The following is a 25,084-nucleotide window of genomic DNA, read 5'->3' on the forward strand; positions in this document are numbered from 1 at the left end:
ATGGTTGCCACCATTTTGCCGGTGATTGCCGGTGCCTGGAGCAAGCTCCAGAGCCGACGTCATGTTTCTATGACAGCCGGGAGCCTTGTAAAGGCTCCCGGCCGGTCTGCAGCCTCTTTCTATTGCAGGCTGGTCTATGCAGCCTGCAAAAGAAATGATGATTTCTAACAATGCATTGCAATGCATTAACATTGTAATGCATTGTATTAGTGGTCAGACCCCCTGGGGTTCAACACCCCTAGGGGGTCTAATAAATGAAAAAAAAAAAAAAAGTAAAAATTAAAAAGTATAAAAAATTCAAATCACCCCCTTTTCCCTCGAACACATATAAAAGTAGTTAAATACTGTGAAACACATACATGTTAGGGATCCCCGTGTCCTAAATCACCCGCTCTACAAATCTCTAAAAATATTTTTCCTGTTCGGTAAACGCTGTAGCGGGAAAAATAGTCAAAAGTGCCAAACCGCTGTTTTTTCACTGTTTTGATGCTGATAAAAATTTGAGTAAAACGTGATCAAAGCAATAACATTTCCCGAAAATGGTAGAAATAAAAAGTACACCCGGCCCCGCAAAAAAAGACGCCCTATGAATCCCCGTACACTTACGTATAAAAAAGTTACGGCTGTCAGAATATGACTTTTTTAGAAAAAAAAGATTTTTAACAGTTTTGGATTTTTTAAGGGGTTAAAATGTAAATAAAACCATATAAATTTGGTATCCCTGGAATCATAGCAAAGCAAAGAATACAGAGAACATTTCATTTTGGCTGCACAGTGAACGCCGTAAAACCGAAGCCCGTAAGAAAGTCGCAGAAATGCATTTTTTCTTCAAATTCACCCCATTCTGCATTTTTTTTCCAGCTTCCCAGTACATTATACAGAATAATTAATGATGGCTCATGAAGAAAAATTTGTCCCACAAAGATTAAGACCTCATATGGCTCTGGGAGCGGAGAAATAAAAAAGTTATGGTGTTTAGAAGGAGGGGAGTCAAAAACGAAAAATGAAAATCAAAAAATGCCATCGGCGGGAAGGGGTTAAAGCTGACCTACAGCAGTGAATAAAAATGAATGGTTTGTTATGGAAACCTGGAGTAAAGCTCTGATTTGTGATGGTGTGTGTTGTGTATCTAATCCCCTGTTGTTTGATAGTGTGTACTGAGCAGTGTATCTAACCCTCTGATGTGTAATACTGTGTGCTGAGCTGTGTATTAATCCTCTAATGTGTGTTGGTGTATGGTGAGCTGTGTATCTAATCCTCGCATGTGTGATTCTGTGTGCTGAGCTGTATGTCTAATCCTCTAATGTCTGTTGGTGTGCTGAGCTGTGTATCTAATCCTCTGATGCATGTATCTCAGTCTGTATGAAGATGGTGAAAGGTTCTCTTTAAAACTCCTGGAAAAGCTTATCCTAAAAAGTGCTGACCAGGTGGGACAAACAAAAGCAGATGTGAGAACTGTCTGTGACTATCTCAAAAAGAACTTTGAGACATATACAAACTAGCTGCAATGGGATTTAGCGGCAGATAATTTTTGCCATGGGCTTTGGTGTTTAATTTACTACACACCCTTAAAGCCCATGTATAGGCCATGCAGGTCCTCCCATCACAAACCTCAAGACCAGCCCTCTGTGTGGGCTCCAGCTTTGGCAAACTCAGTCAATCACAATGCACATGTATTGCTTATGTATGTAACATCATAGAACTCTCGGAAGTGCCGAGGCTAGGAATTCCATCTAGGATCCACTTCTGGGAGTACTGTGACGCCACGCGCATGCGCAATACATGGGCATTGTGCTTGACTGAGTCTTCTAAAGCTGGAGCCCACACAGAGGGCTGCGCTTGAGGTTTGTGGACCTACATGACCTGTACATTACCTTTAAGGGCCCTTAGTAAATGCTTAGGCCAAGGCGACAAATGCAGAAAGGTAGCAATGGCTGTACTATAACAGTACCAGCAAAGCAGATGAGATTTTATTTAATTTCATCCGCATATTGTAGTAAAAAAAGCTTTTGGAAACACTCTTAGTTTTAGATGCAGAATTACTTTACTGATTAGTGGAAGAAAAGATGCAGTAGAAAATGTAACAAAAACTCAGCGAAAACTACTGTAGAAAAAATGGAAAGCTGTTTTGCTGAACTTTTTTTCTGCCTTAGGGCCCCTTCACACGGCGTAAGCGCGCCGCTCATTTAGACACGTATACACGTGTCTGAGCACGGCGCTTCAAAACAGAGCCCATTGATTTCAATGGGAAGCGCGCGTGTATGCCAATATATTGAAATCAATGGGCTCTGTTTTGATGCGCCGCACTCGGACACATGTATACGTGTCTAAATGAGCATTGCACTTACGCCGTGTGAAGGGGCCCTTAGGCTGCATTCACCTGACAATACCGTTATTCAATGAGCAAACTTTTTGTGAAAAAACATTGTGTTGGCCGTTCTTGTCCAAGGAAGGGATTTATTCACATGACAGCAAATAATGGCAGTGTGACCTGTTCTTTTAAATAAATCATCTTATACGTAAATTGAAGAAATCTTATTGACGTGTACCCACTTACTGGGGGAAGGAGATGGAGGAGGGGAGAGATTGCAGCCTGTCAAGGCTTTTCTAAGGGTCCATTCACATGAAGGAAAATGGTGAGGAATTTGGCGTGGAATTTCAGCGCTGAAAAAAAAAAGCCTCCCATTGACTTCAATGCTAGCAGAAAAAGGAACCCATTGAAGTCAATGGGAGGCATTTTTTTCAGCACAGAAATTCCACACCAAATTCCTCACCATTTTCCTCTTGTTGTGATGTTCTATGGAATTGGCTTAATGAGAAGCTGGAAAGTTAGGGTAAGTTCAGACGGGGGTTTTTGGACCGGAACTTGAGGCGAAGGCCACCTCAGGTTCGGTCCAAAAGACGGGTAGCCACGACTGAAAGCCGGTGTACTGCACTGGCATCCAGCCGCGCACTCTGCTCCGGATTAGGCCCAATGAATGGGAGTGTCTTCAGCCCGAATCGCAAGGTGAAAAGGCCTGAAGAATGAGCATCTTGCTTCTTTTTTCAGGCAGCTGGAAGAAACGGCTCCCGGAAAAAAATCCTGGGCAGTTCCCATTGATTTCAATGGATACAACCTCAAAATCCTGACCAAAAATCTCTGTGTCAACTTAGCCTTATGACGCTTGGGTGTGGACACATTTCTATGTTCAAGCTAAGTTCACACAAAGTTTCTTGGACCGGATTTTGACGCAGAAGTCACCTCAGAATCCGCCTCCAAAAAACGCTTCTCACGACTAGCCGCAACTGGATGCTGGCGTAGTGCACCGGTAAAACTCAAAAACAGTGACTTCAAACACTCCTAGGTTATCTAATAGCGTATAGGTTGGATTACTCTAAACAAAAGTCAGAGAAAATGCAAATCAGTTATGACTTGGAAGGGGATAAGGTAGAAGAGGGAGGACAGATTCAATGTGAAGAGGAGAGAAAGACGTCAGAGGTAAGTTCAGTTATGAAAAAGAACAAGGTAAGTAGAAGAGGAGAAGATCCAGTGGATTATAGACATAAGTGGGAGAGAAAAGTCAAGGATGAGGAAGAAGAATAGGGAGAAAGTATAAGTGAGGAAAAGGACTGGGAACGAGAGAAAGAACTAGGAGCGAGACCTGCCAGATACATCTGGGACCTGGATCAGCAGCAATCTGTGGAGATTTTTGTCTTCCTATATTCCAGCCACGGAGACCACACTTTGAGAAACTTATGATGAGAATAAGACGACCAGCTGGAGAGTTCCTCGAATCTTGCAATTAAAACAACCTTCTTCAGGAACTGTGACAGTGGGGGAGTTGAGGTTTGTAGCCAATGTAATGGATTTAGCAATTTCTATAAGGTGTGACTAAGCTTGATTTTGAGAGTTTCACTTCTGTAGATGGAGCCGACAAACAGATCAAAGCAGGAGAGAGTTGTATCTTTTGACCAGTGACTTTGTATATTGTGGATTGCACTGCAGACCAATAGGGTTGTATTTCAGAATGGTAAGATAAGATAATCCTTTAATAGTCCCACAGTGGGGAAATTTCAGCATGTTACAGCAGCATAGTAATACAGATACAGGATAATACACAGTAATATATTACAGATGTAGACATACATATGCTGAGAAGTAGAGATGAGCGAACAGTGTTCTATCGAACTCATGTTCGATCGGATATTAGGCTGTTCGGCATGTTCGAATCGAATCGAACACCGCGTGGTAAAGTGCGCCATTACTCGATTCCCCTCCCACCTTCCCTGGCGCCTTTTTTGCTCCAATAACAGCGCAGGGTAGGTGGGACAGGAACTACGACACCGATGACGTTGAAAAAAGTAGGCAAAACCCATTGGCTGCCGAAAACATGTGACCTCTAATTTAAAAGAACAGCGCCGCCCAGGTTCGCGTCATTCTGAGCTTGCAATTCACCGAGGACGGAGGTTTCCGTCCAGCTAGCTAGGGCTTAGATTCTGGGTAGGCAGGGACAGGCTAGGATAGGAAGGAGAAGACAACCAACAGCTCTTGTAAGAGCTAAATTCCAGGGAGAAGCTTGTCAGTGTAACGTGGCACTGACGGGCTCAATCGCCGCAACCCAGCTTTCCCAGGATCCTGAATGGAATACACTGTCAGTGTATTCCCGTATACCCGATATATACCCCCGATACCCGTTCCAACGGTGTGCCCCCCCACCTTCACCCCAGAAATACCCTGCAAGTCCCCTAGCAATAGAATTGGGGCTATATACACCCACTATTTTTGCTACTGCCATATAGTGCCATTGTCTGACTGGGAATTCAAAGAATATATTGGGGTTACGTGCACCCACAATTTTTACTACTGGTATACAGTGCCAGTTTCTGACTGGGAATTCAAAGAATATATTGGGGTTACGTGCACCCACAATTTTTACTACTGGTATACAGTGCCATTGTCTGACTGGGAATTCAAAGAATATATTGGGGTTATAAATACCCTCATTTCTTGCTACTGCCATATAGTGCCAGTTTCTGACTGGTAATTCAAAGAATATATTGGGGTTACGTGCACCCACAATTTTTACTACTGGTATACAGTGCCATTGTCTGACTGGGAATTCAAAGAATATATTGGGGTTACAAATACCCTCATTTCTTGCTACTGCCATATAGTGCCAGTTTCTGACTGGTAATTCAAAGAATATATTGGGGTTACGTGCACCCACAATTTTTACTACTGGTATACAGTGCCATTGTCTGACTGGGAATTCAAAGAATATATTGGGGTTATAAATACCCTCATTTCTTGCTACTGCCATATAGTGCCAGTTTCTGACTGGTAATTCAAAGAATATATTGGGGTTACGTGCACCCACAATTTTTACTACTGGTATACAGTGCCATTGTCTGACTGGGAATTCAAAGAATATATTGGGGTTATAAATACCCTCATTTCTTGCTACTGCCATATAGTGCCAGTTTCTGACTGGTAATTCAAAGAATATATTGGGGTTACGTGCACCCACAATTTTTACTACTGGTATACAGTGCCATTGTCTGACTGGGAATTCAAAGAATATATTGGGAATACAAATACCCTCATTTCTTGCTACTGCCATATAGTGCCAGTTTCTGACTGGTAATTCAAAGAATATATTGGGGTTACGTGCACCCACAATTTTTACTACTGGTATACAGTGCCATTGTCTGACTGGGAATTCAAAGAATATATTGGGGTTATAAATACCCTCATTTCTTGCTACTGCCATATAGTGCCAGTTTCTGACTGGTAATTCAAAGAATATATTGGGGTTACGTGCACCCACAATTTTTACTACTGGTATACAGTGCCATTGTCTGACTGGGAATTCAAAGAATATATTGGGAATACAAATACCCTCAATTCTTGCTACTGCCATATAGTGCCAGTTTCTGACTGGTAATTCAAAGAATATATTGGGGTTACGTGCACCCACAATTTTTACTACTGGTATACAGTGCCATTGTCTGACTGGGAATTCAAAGAATATATTGGGGTTACAAATACCCTCATTTCTTGCTACTGCCATATAGTGCCAGTTTCTGACTGGTAATTCAAAGAATATATTGGGGTTACGTGCACCCACAATTTTTACTACTGGTATACAGTGCCATTGTCTGACTGGGAATTCAAAGAATATATTGGGGTTATAAATACCCTCATTTCTTGCTACTGCCATATAGTGCCAGTTTCTGACTGGTAATTCAAAGAATATATTGGGGTTACGTGCACCCACAATTTTTACTACTGGTATACAGTGCCATTGTCTGACTGGGAATTCAAAGAATATATTGGGGTTATAAATACCCTCATTTCTTGCTACTGCCATATAGTGCCAGTTTCTGACTGGTAATTCAAAGAATATATTGGGGTTACGTGCACCCACAATTTTTACTACTGGTATACAGTGCCATTGTCTGACTGGGAATTCAAAGAATATATTGGGAATACAAATACCCTCATTTCTTGCTACTGCCATATAGTGCCAGTTTCTGACTGGTAATTCAAAGAATATATTGGGGTTACGTGCACCCACAATTTTTACTACTGGTATACAGTGCCATTGTCTGACTGGGAATTCAAAGAATATATTGGGAATACAAATACCCTCATTTCTTGCTACTGCCATATAGTGCCAGTTTCTGACTGGTAATTCAAAGAATATATTGGGGTTACGTGCACCCACAATTTTTACTACTGGTATACAGTGCCATTGTCTGACTGGGAATTCAAAGAATATATTGGGAATACAAATACCCTCATTTCTTGCTACTGCCATATAGTGCCAGTTTCTGACTGGTAATTCAAAGAATATATTGGGGTTACGTGCACCCACAATTTTTACTACTGGTATACAGTGCCATTGTCTGACTGGGAATTCAAAGAATATATTGGGGTTATAAATACCCTCATTTCTTGCTACTGCCATATAGTGCCAGTTTCTGACTGGTAATTCAAAGAATATATTGGGGTTACGTGCACCCACAATTTTTACTACTGGTATACAGTGCCAATTTCTAACTAGGAATTCAAAATGCGCAAGGCTCCCGGAAAGTGACGTGGACGAGGCCGTGGGCGAGGTCGGGGGAATGGTTCTGGGGAGCAAGGTAGCAGTGAAGCCACAGGGCGTCCCGTGCCTACTCCTGTGGGGCAGCAAGCATTGCGCCACTCCACAGTGCCAGGGTTGCTTGCCACATTAACTAAACTGCAGGGTACAAACTTTCGTAGGCCCGAGAACCAGGAACAGGTCTTGCAATGGCTGTCAGAGAACGCTTACAGCACATTGTCCAGCAGCCAGTCAGACTCTGCCTCCTCTCCTCCTATTACCCAACAGTCTTGTCTTCCTTCCTCCCAAAATTCCGAAGCTTTACAGAACAATAACCCAAACTGTCCCTGCTCCCCAGAGCTGTTCTCCGCTCCTTTCATTGTCCCTCAACCTGCCTCTCCACGTCACGATTCCACGAACCTAACAGAGGAGCATCTGTGTCCAGATGCTCAAACACTAGAGTCTCCTCCATCTCCGTTCGATTTGGTGGTGGATGACCAGCAACCCACCCTCATCGACGATGATGTGACGCAGTTGCCGTCAGGGCATCCAGTTGACCGGCGCATTGTGCGGGAGGAGGAGATGAGACAGGAGTTGGAAGAGGAAGTGGTGGATGATGAGGACACTGACCCGACCTGGACAGGGGGGATGTCAAGCGGGGAAAGTAGTGTGGATGTTGAGGCAGGTGCAGCACCAAAAAGGGTAGCTAGAGGCAGAGGCAGAGGTCAGCAGCTTAGGCGAAGCCAGGCCACACCCGGAATCTCCCAAGATGTTCCAGTTCGTACCCAGCCCCGAAAAACTCCCACCTCGAGGGCACGTTTCTCGAAGGTGTGGAGTTTTTTCAAGGAATGCGCCGAGGACAGATATAGTGTTGTCTGCACAATTTGCCTCTCGAAATTGATTAGGGGCTCTGAGAAGAGCAACCTGTCCACCACTTCAATGCGCCGTCATTTGGAATCCAAGCACTGGAATCAGTGGCAGGCAGCAACGGCAGGACAAAGGCCGCCTGCCGTTCACGCCACTGCCACTGCCTCTGCCACTGCCTCTGCCTCTGCCACTGCCACTGCTGACTGTGCTGGCGATGCACTCCAGAGGACGAGCCAGGACACCACTTCATCTGCCTCCGCCACTTTGTTGACTTCTACCTCATCCTCCCCTGGTCCTGTCTTATCTCCTTCTCCTGCACCATCAAAGGCACCATCAGGCGCTTCTTTACAACAACCCACCATCTCTCAGACATTGGAGCGGCGGCAGAAATACACTGCTAACCACCCACACGCGCAAGCCTTGAACGCCAACATCGCTAAACTGCTGGCCCAGGAGATGTTGGCGTTCCGGCTTGTTGAAACTCCCGCCTTCCTGGACCTGATGGCAACTGCGGCACCTCGCTATGCCGTCCCTAGCCGTCACTACTTCTCCCGGTGTGCCGTCCCCGCCTTGCACCAGCACGTGTCACTCAACATCAGGCGGGCCCTTAGTTCCGCGCTTTGCACAAAGGTCCACTTGACCACCGACGCGTGGACAAGTGCATGCGGACAGGGACGCTACATTTCACTGACGGCACACTGGGTGAATGTAGTTGAGGCTGGGACTGCTTCCCAAACTGGCCCGGTGTACCTCGTCTCCCCGCCTAACATTCCTGGCAGGGACACGAGAAGAACACCCCCCTCCTCCTCCTCCTCTACCGCCTCCTCCTCCGCCACCGCCTCCTCCTCCGCCACCGCCTCCTCCTCCGCTGTTAGATTGACCCCAGCTACGAGTTGGAAACGTTGCAGCACTGGCGTTGGTAGACATCAGCAGGCTGTGCTGAAGCTGATCAGCTTGGGGGACAGACAGCACACTGCCTCCGAGGTGAGGGATGCCCTCCTCGATGAGACGGCAATATGGTTTGAGCCGCTGCACCTGGGCCCAGGCATGGTCGTTTGTGATAACGGCCGGAACCTGGTAGCAGCTCTGGAGCTTGCCGGACTCCAACATGTTCCATGCCTGGCCCACGTCTTCAACCTAGTGGTGCAACGTTTCCTAAAGAGCTACCCCAATGTTCCAGAGCTACTGGTGAAAGTGCGGCGCATGTGCGCCCACTTTCGCAAGTCGACAGTAGCCGCTGCTAGCTTAAAATCTCTCCAGCAACGCCTGCATGTGCCACAACACCGGCTTTTGTGCGACGTCCCCACACGCTGGAACTCAACGTTTCAGATGTTGAATAGAGTGGTTGAGCAGCAGAGACCTTTGATGGAATACCAGCTACAAAACCCTAGGGTGCCACAAAGTCAGCTGCCTCAGTTTCACATCCATGAGTGGCCATGGATGAGAGACCTTTGTGACATCCTACGGGTCTTTGAGGAGTCCACAAGGAGGGTGAGCTCTGAGGATGCGATGGTGAGCCTTACAATCCCGCTCTTGTGTGTTCTGAGAGAATCCCTGATTGACATCAGGGATAACTCAGATCACACAGAGGAGTTAGGGATAGCATCCGATCCGTCACAGCTGGAGAGTAGGTCCACACATCTGTCCGCTTCACTGCGTTTAATGGAGGAGGAGGAGGAGGAGGAGGAAGAAGAGTTTTCCGATGATGTGATGGTGATACAGGAGGCTTCCGGGCAACTTCGAATCGTCCCATTGTTGCAGCGCGGATGGGTAGACATGGAGGATGAGGAGGAAATGGAGATTGAACTTTCCGGTGGGGCCAGAGGAGTCATGCCAACTAACACTGTGGCAGACATGGCTGAGTTCATGTTGGGGTGCTTTACAACCGACAAGCGTATTGTCAAAATCATGGAGGACAACCAGTACTGGATCTTTGCTATCCTTGACCCCCGGTATAAAAACAACATCTCGTCTTTTATTCCGGTAGAGGGGAGGGCCAATCGCATCAATGCTTGCCACAGGCAATTGGTGCAGAATATGATGGAGATGTTTCCAGCATGTGACGTTGGCGGCAGGGAGGGCAGTTCCTCCAGTAGGCAACCAAGTTCTCACCGGTCCACACAAACGAGGGGCACACTGTCTAAGGTCTGGGACACCTTGATGGCACCCCCTCGCCAAAGTGCCGCCACGGAGGGTCCTAGTGTCACCAGGCGTGAGAAGTATAGGCGCATGTTGCGGGAATACCTTTCCGACCACAGCCCTGTCCTCTCCGACCCCTCTGCGCCCTACACGTATTGGGTGTCGAAGTTGGACCTGTGGCTTGAACTTGCCCTATATGCCTTGGAGGTGCTGTCCTGTCCTGCCGCCAGCGTCCTATCTGAGAGGGTGTTCAGTGCAGCCGGTGGCATCATCACTGACAAGCGCACCCGTCTGTCAGCTGAGAGTGCCGACCGGCTCACTTTGATAAAAATGAACCACCACTGGATAGAGCCTTCATTTTTGTGCCCACCTGTGTAAAGCACCCCAACATGAAACTCCATGTCTGTACTCAACCTCTCCAATTCCTCCGCATCCTCATACTCATCCACCATAAGCGTTGCACAATTCTGCTAATACTAGGCTCCCTCCACCCTGATTTCCCCCAACTCTGCTGGTTAGAGGCTCCCTCCACCCTGATTTCCACCAACTCTGCTGGTTAGAGGCTCCCTCCACCATGAATTGGTCCAAACTGGGCTGTTTAGCGGCTCCCTCCACCATGAATTGGTCCAAACTGGGGTTTTTAGAGGCTCCCTCCACCATGAATTGGTCCAAACTGGGGGTTTTTAGAGGCTCCCTCCACCATGAATTTGCCCAAACTGGGCTGGTTAGAGGCTCCCTCCACCATGAATTGGTCCAAACTGGGCTGGTTAGAGGCTCCCTCCACCATGAATTGGTCCAAACTGGGCTGGTTAGAGGCTCCCTCCACCATGAATTGGTCCAAACTGGGTTTTTTAGAGGCTCCCTCCACCATGAATTTGCCCAAACTGGGCTGGTTAGAGGCTCCCTCCACCATGAATTGGTCCAAACTGGGCTGGTTAGAGGCTCCCTCCACCATGAATTTCCCAAAACTTGGCTGTTTAGAGGCTCCCTCCACCATTAATTGGTCCAAACTGGGCTGGTTAGAGGCTCCCTCCACCATGAATTGGTCCAAACTGGGGTTTTTAGGGGCTCCCTCCACCATGAATTTCCCAAAACTTGGCTGTTTAGAGGCTCCCTCCACCATTAATTGGTCCAAACTGGGCTGGTTAGAGGCTCCCTCCACCATGAATTTGCCCAAACTGGGCTGTTTAGAGGCTCCCTCCACCATGAATTGGTCCAAACTGGGGTTTTTAGGGGCTCCCTCCACCATGAATTTCCCAAAACTTGGCTGTTTAGAGGCTCCCTCCACCATTAATTGGTCCAAACTGGGCTGGTTAGAGGCTCCCTCCACCATGAATTTGCCCAAACTGGGCTGTTTAGAGTCTCCCTCCACCATGAATTTCCCAAAACTTGGCTGTTTAGAGGCTCCCTCCACCATGAATTTGCCCAAACTGGGCTGTTTAGAGGCTCCCTCCACCATGAATTTCCCAAAACTTGGCTGTTTAGAGGCTCCCTCCACCATTAATTGGTCCAAACTGGGCTGTTTAGAGGCTCCCTCCACCATGAATTGGTCCAAACTGGGCTGTTTAGAGGCTCCCTCCACCATGAATTTGCCCAAACTGGGCTGTTTAGAGGCTCCCTCCACCATTAATTGGTCCAAACTGGGCTGTTTAGAGGCTCCCTCCACCATGAATTGGTCCAAACTGGGGTTTTTAGGGGCTCCCTCCACCATGAATTTGCCCAAACTGGGGTGTTTAGAGGCTCCCTCCACCATGAATTTGCCCAAACTCTGCTGGTTAGAGGCTCAATCCACCCTGATTTTCAAAACAAATGTTGATGCCAACCTCAACTTACTACAAGGGCCAAATTCACTGCTGGTGACAAGCTCTCCTCACTGCAAGTGCCAAATACACATGTTTCAAGGTGTTTTCCTACTGTCAGAGAGGTGGTATTGAGTGTGTAAAGTGTGTAGTTGTTAGGCTGTGATGTTGGGGTAATAGAGGGTCTTTGGTGTGTTAGATGCCCCCAGACATGCTTCCCCTGCTGTCCCAGTGTCATTCCAGAGGTGTTGGCATCATTTCCTGGGGTGTCATAGTGGACTTGGTGACCCTCCAGACACGGATTTGGGTTTCCCCCTTAACGAGTATCTGTTCCCCATAGACTATAATGGGGTTCGAAACCCGTTCGAACACACGAACATTGAGCGGCTGTTCAAATCGAATTTCGAACCTCGAACATTTTAGTGTTCGCTCATCTCTACTGAGAAGAGAAGATATACTAGGAGTCCATAGCAGCTAAGGAACGGAAGAGAAAGAAGATAAACTTCATAGTCATAATCATTAGTTCTCTGTGCGGAGGGATCTTCGCTTGGTCTGATGTAGATTATACAGCCTGGTTGCGGTTGGAAGGAAGGACTTGCGATAGCTCCTTCTCACACTTGGGGTGAAGCAGACGGTCACTTACAGTGCTGCCAAGTGCCATCAAGGTCCCATACATGGGGTGGGATTTGTTCTCCCACATGGAGCTCACCAGTGACAGTGTCCTTCTGTCACCCACCACCTGTATTGGGTCCAGGGGGCTCCCCAGGACAGAGGTGGCCCTTCGGATCATCATTTCAAGTCTATCTCTATCCCTGGTTGATATACTGCTTCCCTAGCAGGCCACACCAAAGTAGGCCCTAAGTAGTGTCCCCTGGACCCCAAAGGCTCTCAGCCTCCTAAGCAGGTACAGCCTGCTGTGACCCTTTCTGTGCAGCGCCTCCAGGTGATCAGCCCAGTCTAGTTTATTATTGAGGAGCACACTCAGATACTTATAGGTCCTGACTATCTCAATGCATGTTCCTTGGATCCCCACCGGGGTCGGAGCACTTCTCCGTTTACTAAAGTCCACCACCATCTCCACGGTCTTCCCAGCATTAATCCTGAGCTGGTTCTGCTGGCACTATTCAACAAAGTCCCGGTTTAAGTCTCTGTATTCCCTATCGTCGCCATCAGTGATGAGGACTACTATAGCAGAGTCATCAGAGTACTTCTGTAAGTAACAGCTGGATGAGTTGTGCCTAAAGTCAGCAGTGTACAGTGTGAAGAGAAATGGGGCAAGAATTGGACCTTGTGGTGCCCCCGTACTACAGATCACAGTGTCAGACACACAGTCCTGGGCCCTCACATACTGAGGGTAGTTAGTCAGGTAGTCTAGGATCCAGTTGGACAGGTGATGGTCCACACCACCAAGGTTCAGCTTCTCCCTCAGTAGCCCTGGCTGAATGGTGTTGAAAGCACTGGAGAAGTCAAAGAACATTATTCTCACAGTGTTCCCGGGTTTCTCCAGGTGAGAGAGAGCTCTATGAAGAAGGTGGATGATGGCGTCATCTACCCCAATGCCTGGCCGATAGGAAAACTGGAGGGGGTCCAGAGCGGAGCTCACTAGGGGGCGTAGGTGTGTCAGGACCAGTCTCTCTAGGACCTTCATCAGGTGGGATGTCAGTGCTACAGGTCGGTAGTCGTAGTCCATCGAGTTGGGTTTTTTTGGTACTGGTACCACGCAAGATGTTTTCAACAGTTGAGGTACCACTCCCAGATTTAGACTCATATTGTCACAATGCCACCAGATGTGAGCTGGTGTGCCAATTTCAGCAGAGCAATACCAGCACATTTTAGTAACAGAGAGCTTGTGAGTGTATAGCCACTCTGGTGTCTTGCACCACCTGCTTAACAATTTATAATGCATTTCCTGTAATCTAGCGCAAGATTATAGATGAGCGAACAGTAAAATGTTCGAGGTTCGATATTCGTTTCGAGTAGCCCCTCAATATTCAACTACTCAAAACGAATATCGAACCCTATTATAGTCTATGGGGAGAAAATGCTCGTTTCAGAGGTAGGCAACATTCGATCAAATTATACTTACCAAGTCCACGAGTGAAGGTCAGGCTGGATCCTCCGAGAAGTCTTCTCCATGCAGCGTCCCCGCGGCATCTTCCGGCTCTGAATTCACTCTGCCAGGCATCGGGCCTGGGCAGAGCCGACTGCGCATGTCCGCACTACAAGCACAGCATTCTCGCTGGTATAATTGACATACTACGATTTACAAAAACTTGGGTGTTTTTGAAAACTGCAATGTGTGGTTGGGATTAGCTGCAATCTCATTCATTTTGCAGGTACTGTATAACATAGCGATTGTTTGCTGCAGTATTTCTAGAGCGGCAAAAAAGCTAAGTTTTGACAACATGAGGCTTCAGCCTGAAGGGGTGCAGGTTAGTTTAGGCCAAAGTGGTCAAGGCCGGACCCCCAGGGGTCCGCAAGAGACTTGACATGACCATCGTTAGATCTAATCTTCACATTTTTGACGAGTTTTGGGAATATGGTAGAAATGTAGCAGCAGGGGGTCCACCAAAATCAAAAGTGGTCTACGAGAAAAAAAAAGTTTGGGAACCTCTGGTTTAGGCTTTAAGACTCGACTACTTTTCTTATTTTCCATCATCTCTTTCCAAAATTTGTAACTTTTTAAAAAAATTTCTGTCAACATATGAGGGCTTATTCTTTGTATTTTTTGTTGACGTCATATTTGATTGTTCATGTTTTTTCAAAGTTTTTTCCAACTTTTTCCACTAAAACAATTACATTCTGTGACTTCCGCTTTCCTATAGACAATGTTGGGAGAGTTTTCTAGGGATGATCTGTGACCTGGGCAGTGGCCATTGTACAGAGGGAGTGTAGATAAGCTATCGCCTATGGTGACTTCTACATTCTGTGTCATATATATACAAGGTAGACGTGATCCTCAGTGAGCCGATAAGTAAGGGACTGTTGCAAACAAATCTCCTACAGAAAACAGGAAGTGAGTGCATTGTATTGCCTAATGCACAAATACAGAGCTGCCGAGAAATTCTTTAAAAATATGATCATCATAAAAGTTGCTAAAAAAAAAAAAAAGTCATTTTCTGGCAACTAGAGATGAGCGAACAGTAAAATGTTCGAGATTCGATATTCATTTTGAGTAGCCCCTCAATATTCGACTACTCAAATCAAATATCGAACCCTATTATAGTCTATGGGGGGAAAATGCTCGTTTCAGGGGTAGGCAACATTCGATCAAATTATACTTACCAAGTCCACGAGTGAGGGTCGGGCTGGATGAGTGAGGGTCGGGCCCGCACTACAAGCGGACATGCGCAGTCGGCTCTGCCCAGGCCCGATGCCTGGCAGAGTGAATTCAGAGCCGGAAGACGCCGCGGGGAAGCTGCACGGAGAAGACTTCTAAAGGTAGGAGAAGAACCAGCGTTGATTGGCCGACTGTATAGCATTTGGCCAATCAATGCTGGTTCTGCATCGAACTTTTCCATTCGAATAGCTAGTGGTACTCGATTGAATACTACTCGCTCATCTCTACTGGCAACACATTGGGCTGATTTTTTAAAAAAAACATAACTCTATATTTTTCTATTATTTGAGTTATTTTAGATTTTTTTTTATTTTTTTTGAATTGCATCATTTTAGGTTACCTGTAACAGATGAACTAAATTCTTGAAGTCTTTCTTGGGAGGATGAAAAAAAAAACTACATTTCAGACATGAATTGACAATTGATTTTGAACTTATGGAGAGACATAGTGCCGCATAAAATAATATATTGTTAATATAAGTGATATCCGCTGCTTACCTTGTACATGAAGGTTCTGACTCCTCTTCTTTATCTTGCTGTTCGGTGTCTGTATCTCACATGTATATGTCCCAGAATGTTCCTCCTGAATGAACTGAACCTCATATTTATTATCAGAGCTGAACCCCTGAACTTTCTCCCATCTCTGTAGAAGACATACTGCAGCTCTGTACTCCGTCTAGGTTCGGTAAGATTTGTGTCACATGTTAGGATTATGTTATCACCATCATGGACAAACTCTGGAGATACCTTCAGCACTGGAGGAGAGAAAAGCTCTAGAAAAGAATGAAATAATGCAAATGAAAATCAAAGGATTTGTGAATGGTGAAGAGTTGATGTAGATGATGTTTGTATCCGTTTCCTGGTCAGTGGAGACGAGATGCCATACATTGTACAAAGTTACATAGTTACATAGTAGATGAGGTTGGATGAATACATCAGTCCATCAAGTCCAACCTATAACCCTACAATACCCTACCGTGTTGATCCAGAACAAGGCAAAAAAAAAACCCATGAGGCTCATGCCAATTGCCCCAATTCCGGGGAAAAAAATTCCTTTCCAACTCCAGTCTGGCAGTCAGTATAAAACCCTGGTTCAATGTGTCCTTAATATCTAGAATTGGTAACCCATAATATTGTTCTCTTCAAGAAAGTACCAAGGTACCTTCATAACTTTCTCTTACTTAGAAACTGTCTCAGGACCAAGCAGGATTACTGAGTAAAGTACTTTGTTTGTGGTCTAAAACTTCAATGTAGTTCCATAACACCAAGGGCTCGTTCACATGGGGCAAGAGGGGGTGCTGAATCCATGTCACAATGGAGGTCTATATAGACCGCCAGTGCCCTTTCGAGTTGCCCTTTCTTCCGGTGGACTCCATTGCTGATTCAGATTGATTTTTGGAGGGCTCGTAGCTCAGAGCGAGGGACAGCTATTGGGATGGCGTTTCACAAAAGTAAAAAAGTTTTGGGAGGAGGGTCATTTTGACGGGAGTGACACAACCTATAAGGAAATATGGATAGGGCGCCACTTATCAAAAAGAGAGTGTAACTCACTAAACAGATGGGGATAGTTACCTGAGTAAAGGATAGAGTATGAGGAGGACAGCTGAATACCTAAGTAATGGAGGGAATGCTCCACTGACAGTTAGACCGCAGTAGCTGTAGGGTAGAGTTAGGAATGTTACAAGGTAATGCCTCGGTCCTAGTAGGATTAACTTTGTATCCAGATAATTCACCATATGTTTTTAGCACCTGGAGAAGGCTGAGGAGGGACGTGTAAGGGTTAGTAAGGGTCTGAAGAACGTCATCAGCAAACAAGCTAATCTTGAAGTCCCTAAGCTGTATTTCCACAATGGTGAGCTTCAGCCTAAGGCCAGGGCCCCATGTGATTGAGACGCTTTACAGTCACAGCAAAGTGGATGGGATTCTAGCGCTGAAAAATCCAGCTCAAAAAACACCTCCCATTGAATTCAATAGGTTCCTTTTTCCACGAGCAGTTTGTTCCCGCTCACGGAAAAAAGAAGCGACACGCACTTTCTTGAGGCTGATTCCGCCGCTGATTTAGCCACGGACGTCCGCGGCACGACACTCCCTCCCGACTAGGCCCATTCATTTGTGTGGAATGCCGTGACTGGATGACCGTGTACTGGACCGGCATCCAGTCGCTGCTAGGCATTTTTGGACCAGATTCTGAGGCGGCCTCCACGTCAAAATCCGGTACAAATAACTCCTGTGTGAACCCGGCTTTAGACTCATGCGCTTGTTTAATGAAACACAAGGATTGGGAACTATCCTCTCTTCCCAACTATCATTTTGGAATTAAAGACAGGTAAGGAAGGAAGAAGTGGCGTCTCATTTGTAAATGTTAAATATATTGCAAAAGTTTAGCCAAACAGGTCAATTGATATTTAATACATCACTGGTATCAAAGGACCAAAGTGAATTTATGTGAAGCATATCACAAATGAAAAACATCAGAAGGACGTTTGGAGATTGAGGACCTTGAATGAGGGGAAGTGAAGAGGGCAAGTTTTCTTCAATGCTGATTTTTTTAAAAAAATGAGGTAATACTTATAGATCATTGGATTGGTAATGCAAAAATCACTGGGAGCTACACCAGTTTAATGTGCTTATATAGGGAGGTTTAATTTTAGAAGGTGAAGTCACTGGGTGACTCTTCATTATCTGTATTGCAGTAGCTAGAAAACTACAGAATCATTATGAGCAAAATGTGGCCTACGTAATACAGAAAGTTAGGACGTATCTCAGGATATGGATAAAATTACATGGTTGTTGATTTAGGCCTTGGCATTATTTGCGGGTCCTATATTGTCCTGCTAAACATTGCTGTGCAGAACTTTAAGCCTGAATTTGAGAGAGTCTGCTCTAAAATGTGTTGTGGCAATACTTTGTCTAAGGATCCTTAAAGTGGAAACTGGGCACTCTATAAAAACGAACCACTGATAAAATAGCAATTCCGAATGAACCTGTTGGTACATGACTATACTCACCTCTTATCTGGATTATTCTCTCTGCACTTCTCTTCCTTACTCTGCCATCTGTAGTTTCCAGCTCACATGTATAATTCCCAGAATCCTCCAGCTGAGCAGACTGAACCTCATATTTATTAGATGGAGAAGAATCCTGAACCTTCCGTCCATCTCTATAGAAAGCAAACTCCAGTCTTGTGGTCGGTCTGTATGGACTAAGAGTCGTGTCACATGTCAGGGTCATGGGATCTCCTTCAGTCACTACATTGTTGGTCACAGTAATGATTGGATGTGAGAAGATCTCTAATAATGGAAGGTATAGATGGGAGAAAGTATTATTTATAGTGATTTACACCAAAAGTACATTCATTCATGTTCCAGATACAGTAAGAAGTTCTCCCATGTAGAAGACATGACCATTGTCTATACTCACCTCCTATCTGGATTATTCTCTCTGCACTTCTCTTCCTTACTCTGCCATCTGTAGTTTCCACCTCACATGAATATTTCCCAGAATCCTCCAACTGGACATTGTAGACTTCATAGGTATCACTGACACCAAATCCCTGAACAATCCCTCCTTCTCTGTAGAAAGCAATCCGCAGTTGTGTATTGTGTCTGGGAGGAGGAGGGAGACTTGTCTGACATGTCAGGTTCATCTTATCTGTAGTAATAACTGGTTGTGGGGTCACTGATATTGTTGGAGGCGTGAACAGATCTAGAAAAGGAACAGAGATGTTAATATACAGTAAAATATTGGGTAGCTTTAATATGTACAGTCCTATGAAAAAGTTTGGGCACCCCTATTAATCTTAATCATTTTTAGTTCTAACTATTTTGGTGTTTGCAGCAGCCATTTCAGTTTGATATATCTAATAACTGATGGACACAGTAATATTTCAGGATTGAAATGAGGTTTATTGTACTAACAGAAAATGTGCAATATGCATTAAACCAAAATTTGACCGGTGCAAAAATATGGGCACCTCAACAGAAAAGTGACATTAATATTTAGTACATCCTCCTTTTGCAAAGATAACAGCCTCTAGTCGCTTCCTGTAGCTTTTAATCAGTTCCTGGATCCTGGATGAAGGTATTTTGGACCATTTCTTTCTACAAAACAATTCAAGTTCAGTTAAGTTAGATGGTCGCCGAGCATGGACAGCCCGCTCTCAAATGATCTGAAAACAAAGATTGTTCAACATAGTTGTTCAGGGGAAGGATACAAAAAGCTGTCTCAGAGATTTAACCTGTCAGTTTCCACTGTGAGGAACATAGTAAGGAAATGGAAGACCACAGGGACAGTTCTTGTTAAGCCCAGAAGTGGCAGGCCAAGAAAAATATCAGAAAGGCAGAGAAGAAGAATGGTGAGAACAGCCAAGGACAATCCACAGACCACCTCCAAAGAGCTGCAGCATCATCTTGCTGCAGATGGTGTCACTGTGCATCGGTCAGCAATACAGCGCACTTTGCACAAGGAGAAGCTGTATGGGAGAGTGATGAGAAAGAAGCCGTTTCTGCACGTACGCCACAAATAGAGTTGCCTGAGGTATGCAAAAGCACATTTGGAGAAGCCAACTTCATTTTGGAAACAAAGATTGAGTTGTTTGGTTATAAAAAAAAGGCGTTATGCATGGCGTCCAAAAAGAAACAGCATTCCAAGAAAAACACATGCTACCCACTGTAAAATTTGGTGGAGGTTCCATCATGCTTTGGGGCTGTGTGGCCAATGCCGGCACCGGGAATCTTGTTAAAGTTGAGGGTCGCATGGATTCCACTCAGTATCAGCAGATTCTTGAGAATAATGTTCAAGAATCAGTGACGAAGTTGAAGTTACGCCGGGGATGGATATTTCAGCAAGACAATGATCCAAAACACTGCTCCAAATCCTCAGGCATTCATGCAGAGGAACAATTACAATGTTCTGGAATGGCCATCCCAGTCCCCAGACCTGAATATCATTGAACATCTGTGGGATGATTTGAAGCGGGCTGTCCATGCTCGGCGACCATCTAACTTAACTGAACTTGAATTGTTTGTCCAAAATACCTTTATCCAGGAACTGATTAAAAGCTACAGGAAGCGACTAGAGGCTGTTATCTTTGCAAAAGGAGGATCTACTAAATATTAATGTCACTTTTCCGTTGAGGTGCCCATACTTTTGCACCGGTCAAATTTTGGTTTAATGCATATTGCACATTTTCTGTTAGTACAATAAACCTCATTTCAATCCTGAAATATTACTGTGTCCATCAGTTATTAGATATATCAAACTGAAATGGCTGTTGCAAATACCAAAATATTTAGAACTAAAAATGATTAAGATTAATAGGGGTGCCCAAACTTTTTCATAGGACTGTATGTCCATTTACCCAACTAACTTGTAAATGGGCCTTATGGCTAAACTTATTCACTTTGGAAAATTTAGGCTGCAGATACGGTTTCACATTTGCATATGCTACACATGGACTTTGGATTTGTGGATGTAGATTTGACAAAAAGGGTTGAAGACATATGCAACATAGTGGTGAGTTTTATAATTCTCCATTCACTTGCAATGTGCAGCAATCTGTTGTCGAATTTGTAGACAGTTTGTAGAATTTCACCCTGAAAAAGTGTCTCAAATTGACCCATCTGAAATTATCATCACCCAGTAATAAGGGCTGATGACTTGTTAGACAATCTTATGTCACTATTGAAGTGTAACTGCTGACCGAATAACTCCTCTATATATCATCCTGAATTTACCTTCAACGAATACAGAAACTTCATCTTCATTTTGGGAGCGCAATACAAGAAGATAACTGACATCTTTTATACATCTGTATGTCCCGGCAGTCGTCCTGTTTACATCTCTAATATAATATTCTGCATTATCTTCCCAGTCTCTAATGATTCTGTTATCTTTGTAAAATATTGTCCGTCCTCCTTTGTATCCAGGACGGTGGTGACATCTTATATATATCTCATCTCCTTCATAGACATATAGAGGGGTCTGCAGGATGAGCCAACCTGTAATATACAATGATATAAGATGAGGAGACATATATGATCTCTTATCAGTCTGTGTGTGATACAACTTGTTACCTTGTCTGTATATTTATCATCTGGTAGATTTACTCACCATGAATAACCTCCAGTCTAGCGGGGTCACTTATTTCTCCAGGTCTGGTCTGACATTGGTAACTTCCACTGTCTGATGTTTCAGCCTTCTGTATTATATAGGATTTTCCATTGTATACTTGCTCGCTGTCTTTGTACCATATATAATCCATCCCCTCTCCTATAGTAGATCCCACATCACAGGTCATTGTTATCTGCTCTGATGTAAAGATCTTCTTGTAGTCTGGAGTGAAGGTCACCACAGGTCTGATGGCGGCTCCTATAAGACATCATGGATCATACAGAGGAGTTGTAGACATAATGTACTTACTCTGCAGTCCACATAAAGTCCAACCATAAGTGTCTCCACCACAGTTGACCAAAACTTAGCAAGCTCCTTGCATCTACTGCTGTAGCTATATGTATATCTATCTTAAAGGTAGTTTGTCACCAGAACCCAGCATATCATCCCAGCCACACAGCAGAGTTTCCCCTGTGAATCGTGCCTCCATTGCTGAGATATTGATGTTTATAATAATAAAACTGTATGACTTGATAACAGATACACACAATTCACAAAGGGAAAGCTCCATTCGATTCTTGAGACACTAACCTATCTGTCTTCAGGTCTAGGGTGATTTTCTGGGTTCTGATTACTCCCTTTAAGACATCCTACATATAATTTAAGAAAAAGTTGCTAAGCTGTGGAGGGTTCTTTTATTTTGGGCAAAAACTAGCCTATATATATCTGTAATGAAAGCCTGATTATATCACAACAGAATATGCAATAAACCTTCAGGTGTGAACCTGTTATAGTTTTATGCAAGGCCATAATAAAAGCAATAGCAGGAGATTGGCTGATAACTGTGAGCAGTAGAGCAGCTACTTATAATTAGTACACTTCTGCAAGCCAAGACCGATCCCCAGACCCCTTCACCAGAGCTCACCACTAGGCATGATGGACTTGCGCTGAATCTTGGAATCTGAATTGTTAGCAGAGAGATGTACCAATAGTAAATGCACCACTGCAGAAGCCAAAACATAATCCACCAAAAATAACCCAGTGGTATGGTGACAAGAGAAGTCGTACAAGCAAGGTCAAAACCAGGAGAGAACATGATGTACAGAATCAGAAGGTGAAATCATATCTGGGAAACAAGCCAAGTGTCAGAAATCCAAATGGGTATGTCAAAGCAGAATCAGGAGGCAAATAAGGAATCCAGGGAGTAAGCCAGAGGTCAGTAAGCAAACAGTTATACACGGACAAGATGGAGAGCCACACTAGGAAGCAAACTAAATTAGTCGGCGCCTGTGTCAAAAAGGAGAGGTCCTATATAGGTCTCCTCAGCTGCTAATTGGCCAAATTATAGAAGTACAAAACACAAAAGCTTTCTCAGTTTGGCACAACAACCTTGTAGAAGCAGAAGCTGAAGTGACAGTCCTGACACTTGTCTTCTCTATTCTTCCTATATAAAATTCTATTTTTTAGAATTAAGGATTATATAACAAAGCTGGTCACTTACCTTCTTGTAGGAGAACCAGCCCTATAAACAGAACAGAAGAAGAGTTATCAGATATAATATAGTCCTTGTACTTTTCTACATTGGAGGATATTGCAGCTTAGGACCACCATTAAATACATAGGTGCTGCTAGTAGCCCCCAGTATCTAGTTGATCCTGCCCAGAAGTGAGGAAGTCAATCTGCGTTTGCATAGGCTGACTTCCTCTATAGGTTGCAATACACCTGTATTGCAGTCTATAGTGCTGAACCAGTGATCAGAGCATCGCTGGTTCAGGTCCCCTAGTGGGACATCACTAAAACCCACTTCAAGGCACAGTGTACTACACCACTATACAGGCTCTCTGTAGCCAGTTTTTTAAACGTGATTCACAGCAAATTCAGAATTGTATTGGAAAATTCTACAAAGCTACCAAATCAAATTTTTAAAAAATTTGCTAATTTCTAGTCATCATGTTAACTGGCTGCTGGGTCAACCATTACAGTTATAGAGTAGTGATGGCCCTCGCACTGGATAGCAGCTTATCACTGCTCAACGTTGGAGGGGCCCATTACTATGTTCTCTCAGCAGCAATCCTTATGGCAAATCACTCATTAGTAACTAACCTGTTACCATTATGACATGGTAATTGGGCATTGGTGTTTGGCTGCCCTCCCTTGCACTCTCTGCCAGTACAAGGGATATGTTGACTACACCATTCTTCATAAATCTCCCCCTATATGTGTGGGTTATCTGCAGTGGCATTAGCTGCACATATTTCCATCCTTCCTGACCCTGACTGATCATTGTCCCAAAACAAAACAAAACTGCACCCATAATATTCGACACAAAAATTGGATATCTGTTGAAAAAATTTGCAATTTTCACATTCATCATTCGCCACATCTGAGCCCGCCCCACCTCCCCATATAGCGGTCACAAACGAAGAGGAAGATGAGACTCCACGGACTGTTATACCCCAAACCAACCTCCCTGCCCCACCCCACCTCCCCATATAGCGGTCACCAACTAAGAAGAAGATGAGACTCCACGGACTGTTATACCCCAAACCACCCACCCCACACCCACCATACCCACCACTCACCCACCCGAGTCCAACTCCCCCCCCCACACACACACACACACACACTTTACTAGCTTTGGCAATGCCAAATATCTATTCGGACGTGCCAATAAAGCTTTTTTGATTTGATTTGATTTGTTCCACAAGTCAAAAGGCAGTCTTTTCCATCTGAGCCTGGCTGAGTGACTAGGAATCAGATTGTGGTCACATATGGGGTATTTGAAAAAAATAAATAGAAAAAATTGCTTGGCACTCACCAACAGTAGCGTAAAAAGTTGAAACTTTATTGAAGAATGTCCATACAAAGTTTAAAAGTGGGAGGAGGCACGCTCAGCAACCGGGCGACAGCTGTTTCGTATACAAAATATACTTTTTCAAGCTCGTTGGTTTCTAAGAGCGTGTGAAAAGCATGTGAAAAAAAAGTTTCAACTTTTTACGCTACTGTTGGTGAGTGCCAAGCAATTTTTTCTATTTATTTTTTTCACATGCTTCTTTGTTCTGGACTTAGAGCACCACCACATTTAGCGTTTTTTTGTCTCCCGTGCAGATATATATCTTTGTGTGAGTAGTGCCACCTATATCTACGTGCCCTTTTGGAAATCTTCTCTTAAAGCTATTTTCATTAAGGTTGAGCACACTCAACAATCCAGCTATCTGCCTTCTAACTTTTTTGAAATAAATTCCTTCCAATATGGAAGGTAGTTTAGAAGGTAAAGAAGAATCTATGGACACTGGAGACAGCCAAACAGTCAATAAGGGGAGAGAGGACGCTCTAGTATTTTTTTCTATGTGTGATCAGAAAGACCAGTTGCAAGTTATGAGCGTTAAATCTTTAGAACAAAAAATATTTTCATTGGCAGAAAAAGAAATTCGTATTTTTTGGACTGTAAAATCACTACAATCATATAATTTGAATAACCGAGTACCAAGGGGACTGAGAGTTTATAAACCTCCTTCTGTGTTTAATAATGACCCCGAATTTGTCTCTGAGTGGCAAAGTCTACACTTACAACATTCTGTTAATACTATGAGATTAATCCTGAAACGGAATGAGAAGGAATATGAATTTATCACTTCTGAATTGTGTAAAGCAAAAACCGAGCTCAGGAAGAGAATAAAAGAAGACCATTTCAACACCATTACTAAGAGATTAGAGCGCAAATTAGCCTCGATTCAAGCTGACATCAAAGAACACAAAAGA

At 44.3% G+C, this 25,084-nt stretch overlaps 1 protein-coding gene across 1 annotated transcript; it reads right to left on the bottom strand.

Annotated features, from left to right (window-relative positions):
- Positions 1-3,733: 3,733 nt before the first annotated feature.
- LOC142213425 (high affinity immunoglobulin gamma Fc receptor I-like) lies at positions 3,734-23,435 on the bottom strand. The gene is given in 9 exon segments (XM_075281742.1): positions 3,734-3,858; positions 15,710-15,844; positions 15,847-15,984; positions 18,220-18,501; positions 18,632-18,916; positions 20,947-21,210; positions 21,323-21,580; positions 22,824-22,898; positions 23,426-23,435. Coding segments are annotated over 9 exon segments (1,572 nt in total).
- Positions 23,436-25,084: the final 1,649 nt, after the last annotated feature.

The sequence above is a fragment of the Leptodactylus fuscus genome, chromosome 7, assembly GCF_031893055.1.
Source record: "Leptodactylus fuscus isolate aLepFus1 chromosome 7, aLepFus1.hap2, whole genome shotgun sequence".
Lineage (NCBI taxonomy): Eukaryota > Metazoa > Chordata > Amphibia > Anura > Leptodactylidae > Leptodactylus > Leptodactylus fuscus.